This window comes from Hyperolius riggenbachi, chromosome 6 (assembly GCF_040937935.1).
Source record: "Hyperolius riggenbachi isolate aHypRig1 chromosome 6, aHypRig1.pri, whole genome shotgun sequence".
NCBI lineage: Eukaryota > Metazoa > Chordata > Amphibia > Anura > Hyperoliidae > Hyperolius > Hyperolius riggenbachi.
Window position 1 is genome coordinate 350,347,434 of NC_090651.1, and position 18,455 is coordinate 350,365,888.

Genomic DNA, 18,455 nt, shown 5'->3' on the forward strand with positions numbered 1-18,455 from the left:
GCATCCACCACACCACCGACAGCCAAACTATGGACAAGTTTTCTGGTTTCTAAATTTAAGTCCATGAAGTCTGAATAAAATGAAAGGAATACGGTAATGCGTAGCGGAATAGAACAGCCCCGACTGCGGCAATGAAACTCGATGAGTCCCCCAGGCCGGCACACTCCTCCCCCACCTCGCCTGCTCCTCTTCCAGCATTTACTTTTCCACATGAGAAACTTCTATGAATAATTATTATTTTTCCAGCACAGAGGCCACAATTCCTCGCTTGAGATGCAGAAACTCTGCGCTCCGCTCATGAAGAATGTCAGATATTTCCAATCATGACGGAGATCCTCCTAACCACTGGCTTATATTAAAGAGAGAGAAATGGATGCATACTTGTTCCAGGTGTGACCCCACTGGCTGCATGCTGGTTCCAGATGTGACTCCGCTGGCTGCATGCTAGTTCCAGGTGCGACTCCACTGGCTGCATGCTGGTTCCAGGCGTGACTTCACTGGCTGCATGCTTGTTCCAGGTGTGACCCCACTGGCTGCATGTTGGTTCCAGGTGTGACTCCGCTGGCTGCATGCTGGTTCCAGGTGTGACTCCGCTGGCTGCATGCTGGTTCCAGGTGTGACTCCACTGGCTACATGCTTGTTTCAGGTGTGACCCCACTGGCTGCATGCTGGTTCCAGGTGTGACTCTGCTGGCTGCATGCTTGTTCCAGGTGTGGCTCCGCTGTCTGCATGCTTGTTCCAGGTGTGACTCTGCTGGCTGCATGCTTGTTCCAGGCGTAACTCTACTGGCTGCATGCTCATTCCAGGTGTGACTCCACTGGCTGCATGCTTGTTCCAGGTGCGACTCAACTGGCTGCATGTTTGTTCCAGGTGTGATTCCACTGGCTACATGCTGGTTCCAGATGTTACTCTGCTGGCTGCATGCTGGTTCCAGATGTTACTCTGCTGGCTGCATGCTGGTTCCAGGTGTGACTCCACTGGCTGCATGCTGGTTCCAGGTGTGACTCCACTGGCTGCATGCTTGTTCCAGGTGTGACTACTGGCTGCATGCTTGTTCCAGGCGTGACTCCACTGGCTGCATGCTTGTTCCAGGTGTGACTCCACTGGCTGCATGCTTGTTCTAGGTGTGACTCCACTGGCTGCATGCTTGTTCCAGGCATGACTCCACTGGCTGCATGCTGGTTCCAGGTGTGACTCCGCTGTGATTCCACTGGCTGCATGCTAGTTCCAGGTGTGACTCCACTGGCTGCATGCTGGTTCCAGGCGTGACCCCACTGGCTGCATGTTGGTTCCAGGTGTGACTCCGCTGGCTGCATGCTGGTTCCAGGTGTGACTCCGTTGGCTGCATGCTGGTTCCAGGTGTGACTCCACTGGCTACATGCTTGTTTCAGGTGTGACCCCACTGGCTGCATGCTGGTTCCAGGTGTGACTCTGCTGGCTGCATGCTTGTTCCAGGCGTGACACTACTGGCTGCATGCTTGTTCCAGGGGTGACTCCACTGGCTGCATGCTTGTTCCAGGGGTGACTCCACTGGCTACATGCTTGTTCCAGGTGTGGCTCCGCTGTCTGCATGCTTGTTCCAGGTGTGACTCTGCTGGCTGCATGCTTGTTCCAGGCGTGACTCTACTGGCTGCATGCTCATTCCAGGTGTGACTCCACTGGCTGCATGCTTGTTCCAGGTGCGACTCAACTGGCTGCATGTTTGTTCCAGGTGTGATTCCACTGGCTACATGCTGGTTCCAGATGTTACTCTGCTGGCTGCATGCTGGTTCCAGATGTTACTCTGCTGGCTGCATGCTGGTTCCAGGTGTGACTCCACTGGCTGCATGCTGGTTCCAGGTGTGACTCCACTGGCTGCATGCTCGTTCCAGGTGTGACTACTGGCTGCATGCTTGTTCCAGGCGTGACTCCACTGGCTGCATGCTTGTTCCAGGTGTGACTCCACTGGCTGCATGCTTGTTCTAGGTGTGACTCCACTGGCTGCATGCTTGTTCCAGGCATGACTCCACTGGCTGCATGCTGGTTCCAGGTGTGACTCCGCTGTGATTCCACTGGCTGCATGCTAGTTCCAGGTGTGACTCCACTGGCTGCATGCTGGTTCCAGGCGTGACTCCACTGGCTGCATGCTTGTTCCATGTGTGACTCCACTGGCTGCATGCTTGTTCCAGGTGTGACTCCACTGTCTGCATGCTGGTTCCAGGCGTGACTCCACTGTCTGCATGCTGGTTCCAGGCGTGACTCCACTGGCTGCATGCTTGTTCCAAGTGTGACTCCGCTGGCTGCATGTTTGTTCCAGGTGTGACTCCGCTGGCTGCATGCTGGTTCCAGGTGTGACTCCGCTGGCTGCATGCTGGTTCCAGGTGTGACTCCACTGGCTGCATGTTTGTTCCAGGCGTGACTCCGCTGGCTGCATGCTGGTTCCAGGTGTGACTCCACTGGCTGCATGCTTGTTCCAGGTGTGATTCTGCTGGCTACATGCTTGTTCCGGGTGTGACACCACTGTCTGCATGCTGGGTTCAGGTGTGACTCTGCTGGCTGCATGCTTGTTCCATGTGTGACTCCGCCGCCTGCATGCTTGTTACAGGTGTGACTCCACTGGCTGCATGCTGGTTCCAGGTGCGACTCCACTGGCTGCATGCTGGTTCCAGGTGTGACTGCACTGGCTGCATGCTTGTTCCATGTGTTACTCCACTGGCTGCATGCTGGTTCCAGGTGTGACTCCACTGGCTTCATGCTTGTTCCAAGTGTGACTCCACTGGCTGCATGCTTGTTCCAAGTGTGACTCCACTGGCTTCATGCTTGTTCCAGTTTTAACTCCACTGGCTGCATGCTTGTTCCAGGTGTGACTCCGCTGGCTGCATTTTTGTTCCAGGTGTGATTCCACTGGCTGCATGCTGGTTCCAGGTGTGACTCCACTGGCTGCATGTTTGTTCCAGACGTGACTCCGCTGGCTGCATGCTGGTTCCAGGTGTGACTCCACTGGCTGCATGCTTGTTCCAGGCGTGACTCCACTGGATGCATGCTTGTTCCAGGTGTGACTCTGCTGGCTGCATGCTTGTTCCAGGCGTGACTCCACTGGCTGCATGCTTGTTCCATGTGTGACTCCGCCGCCTGCATGCTTGTTCCAGGTGTGACTCCACTGGCTGCATGCTGGTTCCAGGTGTGACTCCACTGGCTGCATGCTGGTTCCAGGTGCGACTCCGCTGTGATTACGGTGGCTGCATGCTAGTTCCAGGTGTGACTCCACTGGCTGTATGCCTGTTGCAGGTGTGACTCCACTGGCTGCATGCTTGTTCCATGTGTGACTCCACTGGCTGTATGCCTGTTGCAGGTGTGACTCCACTGGCTGCATGCTGGTTCCAGGTATGACTCCACTGGCTGCATGCTTGTTCCAGGTGTGACTCCACTGGCTGTATGCCTGTTGCAGGTGTGACTCCACAGGCTGCATGCTTGTTCCAGGTGTGACTCCACTGGCTGTATGCTTGTTCCAGGTGTGACTCCACAGGCGGCATGCTTGTTCCAGGTGTGACTCCACAGGCTGCATGCTTGTTCTAGGTGTGACTCCACTGGCTGTATGCCTGTTGCAGGTGACTCCACTGGCTGCATGCTGGTTCCAGGTATGACTCCGCTGGCTGCATGCTTGTTCCAGGTGTGACTCCACTGGTTGCATGCTGGTTACAGGTGTGAATCTGCTGGCTGCATGCTTGTTCCAGGTGTAACTCCGCTTGCTGCATGCTTGTTCCAACCATGAATCTAGCTTTTTTTTTAAAAGCAGAGAAAGCAGCATCCTTAGTATTATTATGACTATAGGTGAATTAGATAACAACTACACTGGTTTCCCCCAATACTGCATCAAAACTAAATTGAACCCCCAGCTTGGGATGTCAGAATACAGAGATGGAACCACCGAGGCCTAGCTCATCCATGCTAGCAGTTGTGGGCACTAGTCACGTAATTTCCTGTTTACCATACATTTCCTGTCTGTATGCAGGGAAAGAAGGAGGAGCCTCTCATTGGCAGAGGGAAGGGATTGATGGCAATCTATAGCTGTGACGGTAGAAGCCACTCCCACAGAGGTAGAAGCACTGTCTCCTGCCTTCCTCTTAGCTCTTTTGGATAAACAGGATATGACGTCACTTTTCAAAAAACTTGCACTGCAGTGCCAGAATGGATTGGAGGGTCATTAGGCCACAGCAGGCAGATCTCTGAATGTGCACATTCTAGGTAATGGGTACATCCTTGTGTGTGTGTGGGGTGGAAAGAATGGAGAAACATGATAGTTTGAGCCCCCTTAGTTACAATGCCCCCTGAGGTGAGCAGAGGAGCATGGCTCTGTGTATTTTACCTCTTCATACCTCCTAACTTTTGAAGCCAGGAAAATGGAACACTAAGTCACGCTCTTGACACACCTGTGGCTAAGCCCCATTTTGCATGAACTCTCCTATATAGTGATGTCTAGTAGTTCTCTTCCTCCTCCCTCCCCCATATAGTTTCCTGGTGTCAAGTGGTTCCTCCCTCGTATAGCTTTCCTGGTGCCCAGTAGATATTCCCTCTCCCATATGGCTTCCCTGGTGACTAGTGGTTCCTCCCTCTCCCATATAGTTGCCTTGGTGGCTAGTTGTTGCTCCCTCCCCCATATAGCTCCTGGTGGCGTTTGAGGGCCTCTGTCCTGTGCTCCCCCAGCCCAGTATATGCAGAGTATATACACTGCGGCAGCAGTGTTTCTCCAGGTGCTCCAAGCATGTGCATTTTTGTGAATTAGTGTTTGCTTAGCATGTAACGCGTCAGTGGCATTGCATTTGACTTGCTTTATTGTGCGATTTTTCTGCAGAGAAAATTTGGGCAGCATGTATACTTTTTGTACGCAACGGACATGCAATTTGCGCAGCAATGGAAACGCAGAAAAATTGCATTTATTAAGCGAAAATCGCATCTGATTTAGATACATTCTCATGTTAATGAACTTCATTCATATAGAAAAATCACATCTAAAAAAGAAAATTCGTATAATAAATGCAAACAAGCAAAACAAGATGTGGAACAGAAAAATTGCAGATGCAAAATGCAGAACGTTACGGACAGAAATTGCAGGAATAAGTGTGAAGGCTGCCTTATAGCGAACCTATTGTAATAAATGGTGATTGCATTGCGTAGCTGTGGGTTTCATATTGCCAGTACCCCAGAATATTCTGTTTTTCCAGTGACAAATGTACATATGGTAATCGCGCAGATAAATCACCAGTTTCACAGCATCAGCTAAAGAAGAGTCAGCTCCTTGGCCTATATGCTGAGGTAGGGTTAGCTGCTGAAGCATGCTGTAGACATGTAGAGTGTAAGCTCTTCTGTCGAGCAGCAGTGCCCAATGACATGGCAGTGGCCAAGGACAGCTGCCCCTGACATAACTGATGTGTAAATAATCGCCGCTAATTCCCGCATGCCCTTTCCAGAAATCGCGCTCTTCCACTTCCTGACGTCTCTAATCCGATTTGTAATCCAGCCTCCGCTTCCTGACCTTTACCGCAGAGATTGCCGGGCCCCAACAAGGGGCTCATCACACACACCTCATCCGGGCCCCCCCTCTGAGGACTTATCACCTGCTACACATGTTCCTGCAAACCCAGAAATCCAGCCAAGCTGGTTTCTTGCATCTTATGACTCTTCTTCTTCAACGGGTTTTTAAAGGGGCACTATGGTGAAACATTTTAAAATTTAAAATATGTGCAAACATATACAAATAAGAAGTATGTTTTTTCCAGAGTAAAATGAGACATAAATTACTTTTCTCCTATGTTTCTGTCACTTACAGTAGGTAGTAGAAATCTGACAGAAAAGACAGGTTTTGGACTAGTCCATCTCTCCATAGGGGTTCTCAGCAAGGCTTTTATTCTTAATAAAGATATTCCCTAAAAATTATTTAAACAATGATGCTGGCCAGCCTCCCTGCTCGCTACACAGTTTTTTGGCAGTTGGACAGAACTGCCATTCACTAAGTCCTTTTGAAAATAAATAAATCCCTGAGAATCCCCCATGAAGAGATAAACTAGTCCAAAACCTGTCGCTTCTGTCAGATTTCTACTACCTACTGTAAGTTACAGCAACATAGGAGAAAAGTAATTTATGGCTTATTTTACTCTGGAAAAAAATGTACTTCTTGTTTGTTTGTTTACACATAATTTACATTTTACAATTTTTCGCCATAGTGCCCCTTTAAGTCGAAGAAACTGCTTCTCAAAGCTTCGTGCCATTCAGAACTGTGCAGACGCACATCCGAGGTAAATATTTGCTTTTGCTCATTTATTACGCCTAGGGTACTCTTAAAGTGAACATGAGACGATGGGAAATAAAAGATTTATACATACCTGGGGCTTCCTCCAACCCCCTCTGCACATATCGCTACTTTGCCAGTGTCCAAAGCCGCCTGGATCCTCCAGCAGACTGGGAGCATTCTGCGCAGTAGTACCATGTATGCACAGAATGCTCCCGGCAACGGGCACGCGAGGCCAGGCTGAGCATGCGCAGTATGGCCGCCTGGCTGAAGATAACGTGGCTGCTATTGGAGGATCCAGGAGGCTTTGAACGGCTGTGAGGGAGCGATCTGCGTGGAGGAGGCTGGAGGGAGGAAGCCCCAGGTATGTATAAAAAAACTTTTATTTTCCGTTGTCTCAGGTTCAGACTGGCTGGTCTCCTGAGGCATCCCTGAGTTTCAAGCTATGCACCCCAGCTGCACCCATTACCAGCAGCTCAACTCACTAAATTATTTATTGTGTAGTACCAAGAATGAAACAGTAGGTGTGGCCACACCCCAAGGAGGTGGGCGGGGACTGTGGCAGTGAGGTCATAAGTTCCCGCATGATATATGCAGCCAGCACGTGACTTCACCGGAGTCCTCCTTTAACCAGTATTTCACCTCTGTCTGGGTTTACGGATGTATTTCTTTCAGCTGCCCGGAACTGACAGCTGCTGAGAATCGCACATCATGCCACCAAGCATTTTACAATTGAAAAAGTACCTAAAAATTTGTGAAACGGTACTACTGTATCAAACTTATATAGAGTATCTTCTTACTTGCTGGTGGTTTAAAATGCATTTTTTGACAAGGTGTTAAATATCACCCAGGAGAAGACTCGGGAGAAAAATTTAATTGCATAGGCGCCCCGGGTGTTGCTTCTACTGACTTCGGAACACATAGTAAAGAAGCATTCAGCAGAGATGCACCTGCCAGTAGTAAGGATGTTGTCACCTGTGATACATTTAAAGTGGATCCGAGATGAACTTTTACTCATTGCATAATTGTGTTCCTTTCCTATTGTTTATAGGGCATTCCTCAAGCCAAATACTTTTTTGTTTTTGTTTTAATACTCTAATTCCCTATAAACTAAGCAAGCCACGCCCACAGGTTTTCAGAGAGCCTTGGCAGTAGCAAGGGCTCATGGGAGCTCAGTCTGGGCAGGAGGAGGGGGAGGTATTACTAGCCAGAGATTTCAGAGGGAAGGAGGGAGGAGGAGAGGGGATTAGGTTTTTTTTTGCTCAAGATACAGATAAGCCTGCCTCTGTGTAATGTTTACAAACAACATGACTGCTGTCATTGTATCACAGGAAGAAATAATCATATTCTATTAAAGCTGTTTGAAGCTAGATTTGCTGTTTAAACTATCTAAACTTTACATAAGATATATAGACAAGTTTCTTGTTATAGTTAGTTTTTCATCTCTGATCCGCTTTAAGAATGTAATTTGGGGAGAGTGAAGATTTTACAATGGGCAAACACTGACTGCGTCATTTATAAAGTAATATTGTCAAAAATAAGCAGCTTTATTTATTAAGCTATATTCAGTAAAATGACTCTGTTTGAACTGGATCCTCTGGTTAATTGGCAGCCAATGAAGAGCTTGACAGAGAGGAGCATCAGAGGAAGAACGAGAAGAGGGATGAATGAGTCGAACAGCCGAGTTCAGTACAGTCGGTTAGTTGGTAGTGTAAAAAGCAGTATATTACAATAGTGCAGATGATATATCATAAGAGCATGTAGTAACATTTTAGCTGTGTCCTGAGCAGGGGTGTAACTAGAAATCACTGGGCCCCCCCTGCAAAACATTGAATGCCAACGTCTCCCCCCCCCCCCCCCATTTGCTTTCTGCACAGAGAACTGAGAACCAACGCTATTCAATTGGCTAGTGCACACTTGAATCCTCATGCAGATAAAAACATACAGCAGTGAAGCACTGCACGCATTTTCTCTATCAGCTTCTGTGATAAAACATGCACGTTTTCACACATACAGACACACATGGTGTGCAGAAAATGCATACAGAAAACCGACAGACCAGTGAGCTCCCAGCCACAGCTTATTACACTCACTCTGTCCATCTCTAATGGAGCAGAACTGGCTCTGCAGACTTCTCCAGCCTCACTACAGTTCAGAGCATTTGGGAAGGGGGTGGAGAGGCTGGGGGTAGAGCAGTGCTGTACACAAGAGCCTGCTGCACACTGAATAGGCACTGTCTATAAATCTTTGTCTGCAAAATTTTGTATGATTTCTTATGAGTGGCTGAACAGATGCAGTCATTAGAACAATTGTGAAGAGAGCAGAAAGTTTTTTTTTTTTTTTCTCCCTATGCCCTTAGTTGTCAGTCTCTCAGGACAGGGGGGCCTCCTGCAGCTGCATCGGTTGCAGGGTCTATTGTTACGCCCCTGGCCCTGAGTGAGAAAAGGTTGGATGCCAGATATGTTTTTGATATGGAGAAGACAGGAGCTGGTTAGGGAGTGAATGTGAGGGATAAATGAAAGAGAAGAGTCAAATATTTCTCCTGTGTTTGGGGAAGTGAAGCGTTAGGGGTGTTATTAACCTCCTTAGCGGTATGGACGAGCTCAGCTTGTCCATTACCGCCGGAGGGCGCCGCTCAGGCCCCGCTGGGCCAATTTGCTTAATTTTTTTTTCAAACCCGAAGCAAGCACTTCGCTTGCTGCGGGTCTATTCTGATCGCCGCCGATGTGCCGCGATAGAGCCTCCCCTCCACCCCCCCAGACCCCGTGCGCAGCCTGGCCAATCAGTGGCAAGCAGCGCTGCGGGGTGGATCGGAACTCCGGATGACGTCACGACGTCGACGACGTCATCGCGATCATCGTCATGGCAAAGGGGGAAGCCCATAAGGAAATCCCGTTCAGAACGGGATTTCCTTACGTGACACGCCGGCGGCGATCACAACTACGCGCTGGACGTCGCAGGGAGGGGGGCATCATGTAGCTAGGCTAGCTACATTATTTTTTAAAAAATTTTTTTTACAAAAACTGCTGCGCCGCCACCCTGGCGCAGGTAATAGAACGCCAGGGTGATTAACATTTATTGCTATATCAGACAGAGGCGGTGGAAACATTTTACAGGGTGGAACAGGAAGGAAACGGATGAAGCACATGGCGATCACAGAGCGTATACTGTACGCTGTACACGGTTATGATAGGTGACAGTCCAGCCGTAGATCTCATGGTCTTACGTGACGCAGCTTGCAGTGGTGGGACGTGACTGGAGAACAGAAGGCCTCTTCAGAAGAATGCATCATGGAAAAGGTTAAGAGGAAGAGGAACTTGTAGAAGTGGCGATTGTGGCGGAGCGCTCTGTACCTTTCATCTGGGCTGAGTAGAGGCAGTCAGAGCCCGCAGCACGGGGTAATTATAGCATAGAGCTCGCCCTTCTTCCTGTCGCTAAGATGAGGAATGTAAATTACTAGACACACAGTTATCCTACGCATACCTCAACCATCCGCCTGCAAGATTCCTTTACCATGGAGGTCCCATGCCTATGTGTGATCTCTACGGAGGTCTCAGGCATCCGAGACTCCAATGTGGAGGCCCCAGAACTATGAGTGATCTCTGTAGAGTATACAGCAGCCACATCTTAGTTGTGAAGGTCCCAGGTCTACGAGGTGTCTCTATGGAGGTCTCAAGCAGCTAAGACTCCAATGTGGAGGTCCCAGGTCTATGTGCGATCTCTGTGGAGGTCTCAGGCAGCTAAGACTCCAATGTGTAAGCCCCAGAACTATGTGTGATATCTGTGGAGTATACAGTAGCCACCTCTTAGTTGTGAAGGTCCTAAGTCTACGAGTCGTCTCTATGGAGGTCTCAGGCAGCCAAGACTCCAGTGTGGAGGTTCCAGGTCTATGTGTGATCTCTATGGAGGTCTCAGGCAGCCAAGACTCCAATGTGGAGGTCCTAGGTCTATGTGCGATCTCTGTGGAGATCTCAGGCAGCTAAGACTCCAACTATGTGTGATATCTGTGGAGTAGCCACATCTTAGTTGTGAAGGTCCTAAGTCTACGAGTCGCCTGTATGGAGGTCACAAGCAGCCAAGACTCCAGTGTGAAGGTCCCAGGCCTATGTGTGATCTCTATGGAGGTCTCAAGCAGCAAAGACTCCAGTGTGGAGGTCCCAGGTCTATGCATGATCTCTATGGAGGTCTCAAGCAGCCAAGTCTCCAATGTGGAGGTCCCAGGCCTGAGTGATCTCTATGGAGTATCTAGCAGCCATTTCTTAGTTGTGCAGGGCCCAGGCCTATGGGGTCTCTGGCTTTCTTGTAATCGCCATCTTCCACTTCTTAGTTACGAGTTTCCAAGGCCTCCTTTCAGTGGTCTCTAGCAGCTGATTATGAAATATGTGGTTCCTGGCCCTTTCTGTGATCTCTGGGGACTGGTGGAGGTCTCCAGAAACCAAATGTCTGTGATGGGGTGGGCAAGTCTGTAGCCATTTCTGAGCTATGGGGTCCCTGGTAGACTCCTAATCCCAGCTTCCAGCAGCCCCTCCACCATAAGCTATCCATTCAGCCAGAAGAGGACCTGTCATGGGACTCCCAAGAGGATGAATGTTCACAGGAGTTTTTTTTCTAATGTGTTTCAATCTAAAACGATTCAGAAGGCATTCTTGAAGGACATTGGCTGCTGTAGTGTAACACAGGTAGTTTATGTTTCAGATAGAGTATATCCATGCTGTTGAGAGAGGAGGCCCCTATCGCCTGTATGCAGCAATATAGGATGACGTGCGCTCAGTCGGTGGTCTCTGTGGTCCTTTATTGGTCTCGCTGCATTCCAGGGTGGAAACCAGCGATAGGGACAGGTCCGTACCTGTTGCTGAACGGCTGTCAGGATGTCTCAGGAATTTCAGAGGGTTGCACAAGGGCTGCGGACCCGGCAATGTCTCTCGTGAACTTATCAAGCAAAAAAAAATCGATAACTGCACCAAACATCTGCTAATCAGTGTGGCACCATGGTGGCCTGGTCATATTGGTCATACTGTGTATTCAGCCTCTTTTCATATCACATAGCGGCCCAGCATATTGCTGAACCTGATTGGCTGTACAGTGACATCACAGACGGTTTGTATGGCAGATAAGTAGAATCTCTCTCAGTGGCGAGGAATCTGTGCTGATGTTCCCCATCTGAGCCTCATTCCAGCCTCATTACAGCTCTGGAGACGGATATCTGCTGACCACAAAGCAGGCAGGCAGGCCTGTAACCCCAACCAGGCCACGGCTGCCATAGAGACAGCCTGTGCTGAGAGAGACTGCTGCCACTGATGGAGAGACAGTCTGTGCTGAGAGAGACTGCTGCCACTGATGGAGAGACAGTCTGTGCTGAGAGAGACTGCTGCCACTGATGGAGAGACAGTCTGTGCTGAGAGAGACTGCTGCCACTGATGGAGAGACAGTCTGTGCTGAGATAGACTGCTACCACTGATGGAGAGACAGTCTGTGCTGAAAGAGACTGCTACCACTGATGGAGAGACAGTCTATGCTGAGAGAGACTGCTACCACTGATGGAGAGACAGTCTGTGCTGAGAGAGACTGCTGCCACTGAAAGAGAGACTGCTGCCACTGATAGAAAGACAGCCCGTGCTGAGAGAGACTGCTGTCACTGATAGAGAGACAGCTACCACTGACAGAGAGACTGCTGCCACTGATAGACAGCCCGTGCTGAGAGAGACTGCTGCCACTGATAGAGAGACTGCCTGTGCTGAGAGAGACTGCTGCCACTGAGAGAGACTGCTATTACTGACAAAGAGACTGCTGCCACTGATGGTAAGGCAGCCCGTGCTGAGAGAGACTGCTGCCACTGATAGAGAGACAGCCCGTTCTGAGAGAGACTGCTGCCACTGACAGAGAGACAGCCCGTGCTGAGAGAGACTGCTGCCACTGACAGAGAGACAGCCCGTGCTGAGAGAGACGGCTGCCACTGATAGACAGCCTGTGCCAAGTGAGAGATTGCTGCCACTAATGGAGACTGCTGCCACTAATGGAGACTGCTGCCACAGAGAGACAGTCTGTACCAAGAGAGACTTCTGCCACTGATAGAGCGACAGCCTGTGCTGAGAGAGACTGCTTCCACTGATAGTGAGACAGCCTGTGCTGAGAGAGACTGCTGCCACTGATATTGAGACAGCCCGTGCTGAGAGAGACAGCCGCTACTGATAGTGAGACAGCCTGTGCTGAGAGAGACTGCTGCCACTGATAGAGAGACAGCCCGTGCTGAGAGAGACTGCTGCCACTGAGAGAGAGGCAGCCCGTGCTGAGAGAGACTGCTGCCACTGATAGGCAGCCCGTGCTGAGAGAGACTGCTGCCACTGAGAGAGACAGCCTGTGCTGAGAGAGACTGCTGACACTGATGGAGAGACAGCGTGTGCTGAGAGAGACTGCTGCCACTGATAGAGACAGCTACCACTGACAGAGAGACAGTCTGTACCGAGAGAGACTGCTGTCACTGATGGAGAGACAGCCTGTGCTGAGAGACTGCTGTCACTGATAGACAGCCTGTGCTGCTGAGAGAGACTGCTGCCACTGATAGAGACAGCTACCACTGACAGAGAGACTGCTGACAAAGGAGATGCAACTTCCACCAGTAATGTATTTGCAGAGCTTTCTCCATTCTCCATAGAGGACAGTTTGTCCGGATACGTTCCACTGTAATTGTCATCTGATTGCACGGCGGGACGCTTAATGCAGCTTCCAATACACCTGAGTGCCAGCCCTGCCCCCCCTTCTCTGCCAGCTCTGAGGCTCCTCCCTCTCCTCTGCCCCCCCCCCCCCCCTCCCCACACTTCCCCTATCAGTACACAATGGCTGCTGGAGGAGACCAGCTTGTCGTATTTCAGGAATTTGCAGTCCCTGCCAGGCTGGGCCTCTTTGTAATGAGGCAAGTCCAGAGGACGACCATGAAGCTTTCTGTGCCAACATGAGACGCACACGGGCCTCACAGAACAGATTAGGGGGGGGAAGGGGGGGGGGTTTCAGGGACTGAACGAAAAATCCTCCTGCCTCTGAATGCCAGAAAAATGCTACTAGACACCAGCCTACATCACAAAGTGGCAGCTGGGGATAATGTGAGCTGTAAGAAACTCATTCAGGTCTTTATAACAGAGCCATGTTGTGTAGAATGCCACACAGTCACTGCTCTTACTGGAAAGATCCCCTTCCTCATGGCAGTTTCTAGGCCAAATAGCTCTAAAGGTGCCCATTAACAGTACAGTTTTTAGTGAACGATCTTATTTTCATAGTATACTTTATGAGCTTGAGTATGACAATTTTTGGTAAAGTACAGATAATTCAGATTGTGTTGCAAGAAAACAGAGAAGCTGATTGGCCCAATCCATCTCGAACGATCACATTATCCATCGTTTCCTTAACCACTTTGCATTCCCAGTTTTTTCCCCTGTAAGATTCCGGACAATTTTGGCATTTCAGCTGTCACTATTGATACAGCAATAACTTTATTACTTATATCAAAGTGAAACACATCACACATAATTTTTTTTTAGGACAAATCTAGGCTTTCTTTGGGTAATATTTGTTTTCAAGAATTATTTAATTGTATAGGGGAAAAAAATAGTGCAGCAAACTTTTTTTTCATATTTCACGTTTCACAAATTTCACATGACAAGCGCCACAGTTATAAAACCTCTCAAAATATGTTACTTGTCTTTTCCCGGTTAAAATGATACCCTGCGTGCCATATTTCTACATGCCCGACCCTGTGATCACAGTGAGAAAATGTGATTGGCTCGCAATGATCACAGGGGGAGGAGCCAGTAAAATTGACTGACTCACAGAGTCATACGCTCATACCGACAGAACGAGTGGGCTGCAGCTGCTGGAGAGCGGCGCGATCAGCGGGAGCATGCGGCATGATAATTGAAATCTACGCCAGGGATAACCGGTCCCAAACAGAGTAGATTTCAATTAGCCTGGTCCGGAGTCCGTTAATTAAATACAATCTTCTTCTTTCAATCCGAATTATTGTATCAAAAATATGACCGTTGGGAAAAACCTGTACCGTTAAAGGTTTACTGTTAGGGCCCATTTCCACTTTCGCAAATTCGCATAGCAATACAATACAATAACATTTCTATAGCGCTTTTCTCCCATAGGACTCAAAGCGCTTAGGCTCTCTCAGATTCAGTAATTAGTAGGATGAAGTATTCACACAACAAAAGTTATATTTCTGCAAATGCCAAACTGAACAGGTGGGTTTTCAGTCTGGATTTAAACACGTCCAGAGATGGAGCTGTCCTGATCTGTTGAGGTAAGGAGTTCCAAGTTAATGGGACTGTTTCCACTTGTCAGGATTCTTTAGCTTTTTTCTGTGCAGAAAAAATTTGCATGGCAGAGCCATCAGAATTCCCATACCGCTATGCGAATCGCATACAATGTATTTAATAGGAAATTCGCATGCGGTTTGGGTATGCGAATTTTCATGCAAATTCGCATAGAAACAATGGCAAATCACACCAGCTCTGCCATGGTTAAATTTGCATACATCGTCATCCATGCGAATTCACATGAAAATTCGCATAGACCCGCATGCAAAATTCGCATCCGCATGCAAATTTTTCCCGCGACAATTCCCACCGCACAAGTGGAAATGCAGCCTAAGTGTCTAGGAGGAAAAAGAGTTGAACTTAGCCGGGGCTTTTAATGGTCCCGCGCAGACATCCTGTGCCCGCACAGCCACTCCCCAATGCTCTGGCCCCGCCTCTGGGTCACTTCTGGAATTTCCGACTTTAAAGTCTGAAAACCACTGTGCCTGCATTGCCATGTCCTCGCTCCCGCTGATGTCACCAGTAGTGTATTGCGAGTGTATTGCGCAGGCTCAGAATGGTCTGTGCAGTACGCTCCTGGTGATGTCAGCGGAAGCAAGGAAACAGCCGCGCAGGCGCAGTGGTTTTCAGACTTTAAAGTCAGAAATTCCAGAAGTGAACGGGAGGCGGGGCTGGAGCATTGGTGAGCATCGCGGGGGCACCAATAGACCATTAGAAGCCCCGGGTAAGTTCAACTCCCCCCCCCCCCCCCTTTAAGGGTGATTGTGTAAAAATCTCCTATTCCTCCAACACCCCCAGGCTCAAGTTCATTGATGGGATGCAGTAGCCAATTTTAGATAGCCCCCAGTATAGGTAGCCCTCTCTATAGGTGGTAACCCTGTATAGTTGCTATCGAGCACCCCCCCCCCCCCCCCCCCCCGCTGGGGCGGACAGTTGAAATGACCAACCTCTCTAGGTGCCAGCTATGCATAAAATCCACCTTCCTCCCAGCATACCTTCTAACTTTTGAGATGAGAAAGGCCTTGCAAAGGCCTTCGACCCTGTTCCCCCACAAGTCTAATGCAAATGTTGTACATGCAAGTACTGGGGAAGAGTCTGTGTGCATGGATAGGGCACTGGCTAATGGACAGAAAACAGTTGTGTGGTCAATGAATCATACTCAAAATGGGTGTATCAGGAGCCTGAACGGAGAAACAGGGTATGACCACAGTTTGCAGTATACAGACGCTGGAAACAGGAATTAAGGTGCAAAAAATAATGGATTTATTGCAAATGCAATAATGCAAGCATACATACAAGCGTGAATGCAAATATCATACAAACATTTGCACAGCACACAATATATACAAATAACCTGGGAAGCAGTGACAAATATATACAACACCTGACTATCTAAGTGCACAATAATATATACAGAAAATATATACACAATCGCAGTACAAAAGGGATTAGGCAGAATATCAGAGTCAGCAGGAGAGCAAGGTCAGCAACAGGTAATCAGAAAAGCACAGTACCAGGGATTAGACAAAAGCAAGGTCTCAGACAGAATAAACAGGTTTGGCAACAGGAAGGCATACACAGGAATCAGGGCAGGGAACAGGAACCAGGGTGTCCAGAAACTCAGACCTGTAGTGATGGGTCGTTCGCGAACGACAAGAGCCGGTTCTCAGTTTTAAAAGAGCCGATGCCTCAGCCGCCCCACAAAGCTCTGCTTTGCTCTGTAATAAGGGGCACTGAGGCATGCTGGGAGATGTAGTCCTCCTTTCAGCTTGTAGGAGTGTATGGGGCGAAGCAGAGCAGTAGCAGGAGGGATTGCCCCAGTCAGATAAGTAGTCTGGAGTTGTCATGGAGACAAGGGCGGGGCTTTTAATCCGATTCTGAGTGGTGTCTAGTGATATTTAATGAAGAGCCGGCTCTTTAATGGGAGCTGATTCAGAAGAGCCGATACTCTGAGAAGAGCCGGAATTCCCATCACTACAGACCTGGGACAATTAGCAGGGGGAAGAGGCAGTCCAAGTGATCAGCAACCACAGGATGCAGCTGGTGCTGAGCAGTTTCAATGAGAGCTCCCATGAAGCCACCCAGAGGCCAAACAGGGAACTGCAAGTCTTTGTGAAGGCAGTAACAGGCCACCTGCTGGTGGATGGTGGAAGTTCAGGATGATGCAAAGTCCTTAGAGCCCTCTGCTGGTGGAGCAATGAATGTCCAGGACAGTCCAAGTTACTACCACCAACAGGCAGCAGGAAATGGCAGAAGACAGTTTGTGACAGGTTGACTGTTAGCAGTGGGGTCCCACAGGGGTCTGTACTGGGTCCAGTGCTCTTCAATGTATTTATTAATGACCTATTAGATGCAGTAGAAAGCAATGTTGCTATTTTTGCAGATGATACAAAATTGTGCAGAATCATCAACTCTCAGGAAGATAGTGACATATTGCAACAGGATCTGGATAGGATGGCTATATGGGCACATACATGGCAGATGAAATTCAATGTTGAAAAATGTAAAGTCATGCATTTTGGTCGTACCAATGGTCTAGCACCCTACAAAATAAATAGGATACAGTTGGGGACATCAAATTTGGAGAAGGACTTAGGAGTACTCATCGACAACAAGTTAAATAATCGTATTCCATGCCAAGCCGCTGCAGCTAAAGGTAATAAAATTTTGGGATGCATTAAAAGGGAAATAAAAACTCGAGATGCTAGCATAATATTGCCCCGATTTAACTCTCTAGTAAGGCCACATCTGGAATATGGAATTCAGTTCTGGGCACCACATTACAAAAAAGATATTGCAGTTTTAGAGCAGGTGCAGAGACGAGCAACAAAATTGATACGTGGGACGTATGTTGATCCAGGGATTTTATCTGATTGTCATCTGGAGTTGGGAAGGAATTTTTTCCCTTTTGAGGCTAATTGGACCATGCCTTATAAGGGTTTTTTGCCTTCCTCTGGATTAACAGGGATATGTGAGGGAGCCGGCTGGTGTTGTACTTTGTTCTCTGGTTGAACTCGATGGACGTATGTCTTTTTTTCAACCCAAATAACAATGTAACTATGAAAGAGGGACTCCTTTAAGGCCTTGCTCACATTACAAATCGCCGGCACTATCACAAGCGCTGGTGATTTGGCGAGCGCTTTTCAAAGCGATTCATTTTTTTCACTTCCTGATGTCCGTCTTTGACCCAGAATTGAATAAATACAATGGGCTTGATTCACTAAAGGTGGCCATACACTGGTCGATTTGCCATCAGATTCGACCAACAGATAGATCCCTCTCTGATCGAATCTGATCAGAGAGGGATCGTATGGCTGCTTTTACTGCAAACAGATTGTGAATCGATTGCAGCATGAAACTGATCACAATCTGTGGTGGTGCTGCCACTGCCTTCCCCCGCTTACATTACCTGCTCCGGCCGGCACGAGTCACCGATGTCTTCTTCTCTGCTGGGTTCCGGGCCGGCTGGCTTCACTTCTTTCTGTCCGGGGAAGTTTAAACAGGGGCGCTCTACAGTTTAAACTTCCTGCCGGGACAGGAAGTAGCCAGCTGGAATCCGGAACCCAGCGGAGAAGTGACAGCGGGGGCTCGCGCCGACCGGAGCAGGTAATGTATTGCCGCTGTATTGCGTTGGTCTTTGGGCATTTGAACGCCGCTATCGACGCACTCCCGACCTGCCGGCGATCGAGCAAAATCTTCCATGCGGACGGCTCCACGGGAACGATTGATTTCGGACGGAAATCAATCGTTTGCGTAACGATTTCACAGCAAATTCGATCACAGTAATCGAATCTGCTGTTTATCGGCGGGAAAATCGTTGGGTGTATGGGCCCCTTAAGACAAATAGCTTAGTATCCAAGTTAACATGCTTTATCAGA

At 48.8% G+C, this 18,455-nt stretch overlaps 1 protein-coding gene across 4 annotated transcripts in view; it reads left to right on the plus strand.

The window, feature by feature from the left end:
• The first annotated feature begins 4,124 nt into the window (after positions 1-4,124).
• FAM131C (family with sequence similarity 131 member C) overlaps positions 4,125-18,455 on the plus strand; it is a 169,397-nt gene continuing 155,066 nt past the window's right edge. The window contains exons 1-3 of one of the 4 annotated variants that reach the window (XM_068241630.1): positions 4,126-4,224; positions 6,201-6,272; positions 7,878-7,971. In XM_068241630.1, the coding sequence (XP_068097731.1) occupies positions 7,881-7,971 (91 nt within the window). In that variant the 5' untranslated portion in view covers positions 4,126-4,224; positions 6,201-6,272; positions 7,878-7,880. Of the gene's footprint in view, positions 4,225-6,200; positions 6,273-7,877; positions 7,972-18,455 lie in introns of all 4 variants that reach the window. The other 3 variants (XM_068241634.1, XM_068241629.1, XM_068241632.1) reach the window with 3 other exon arrangements.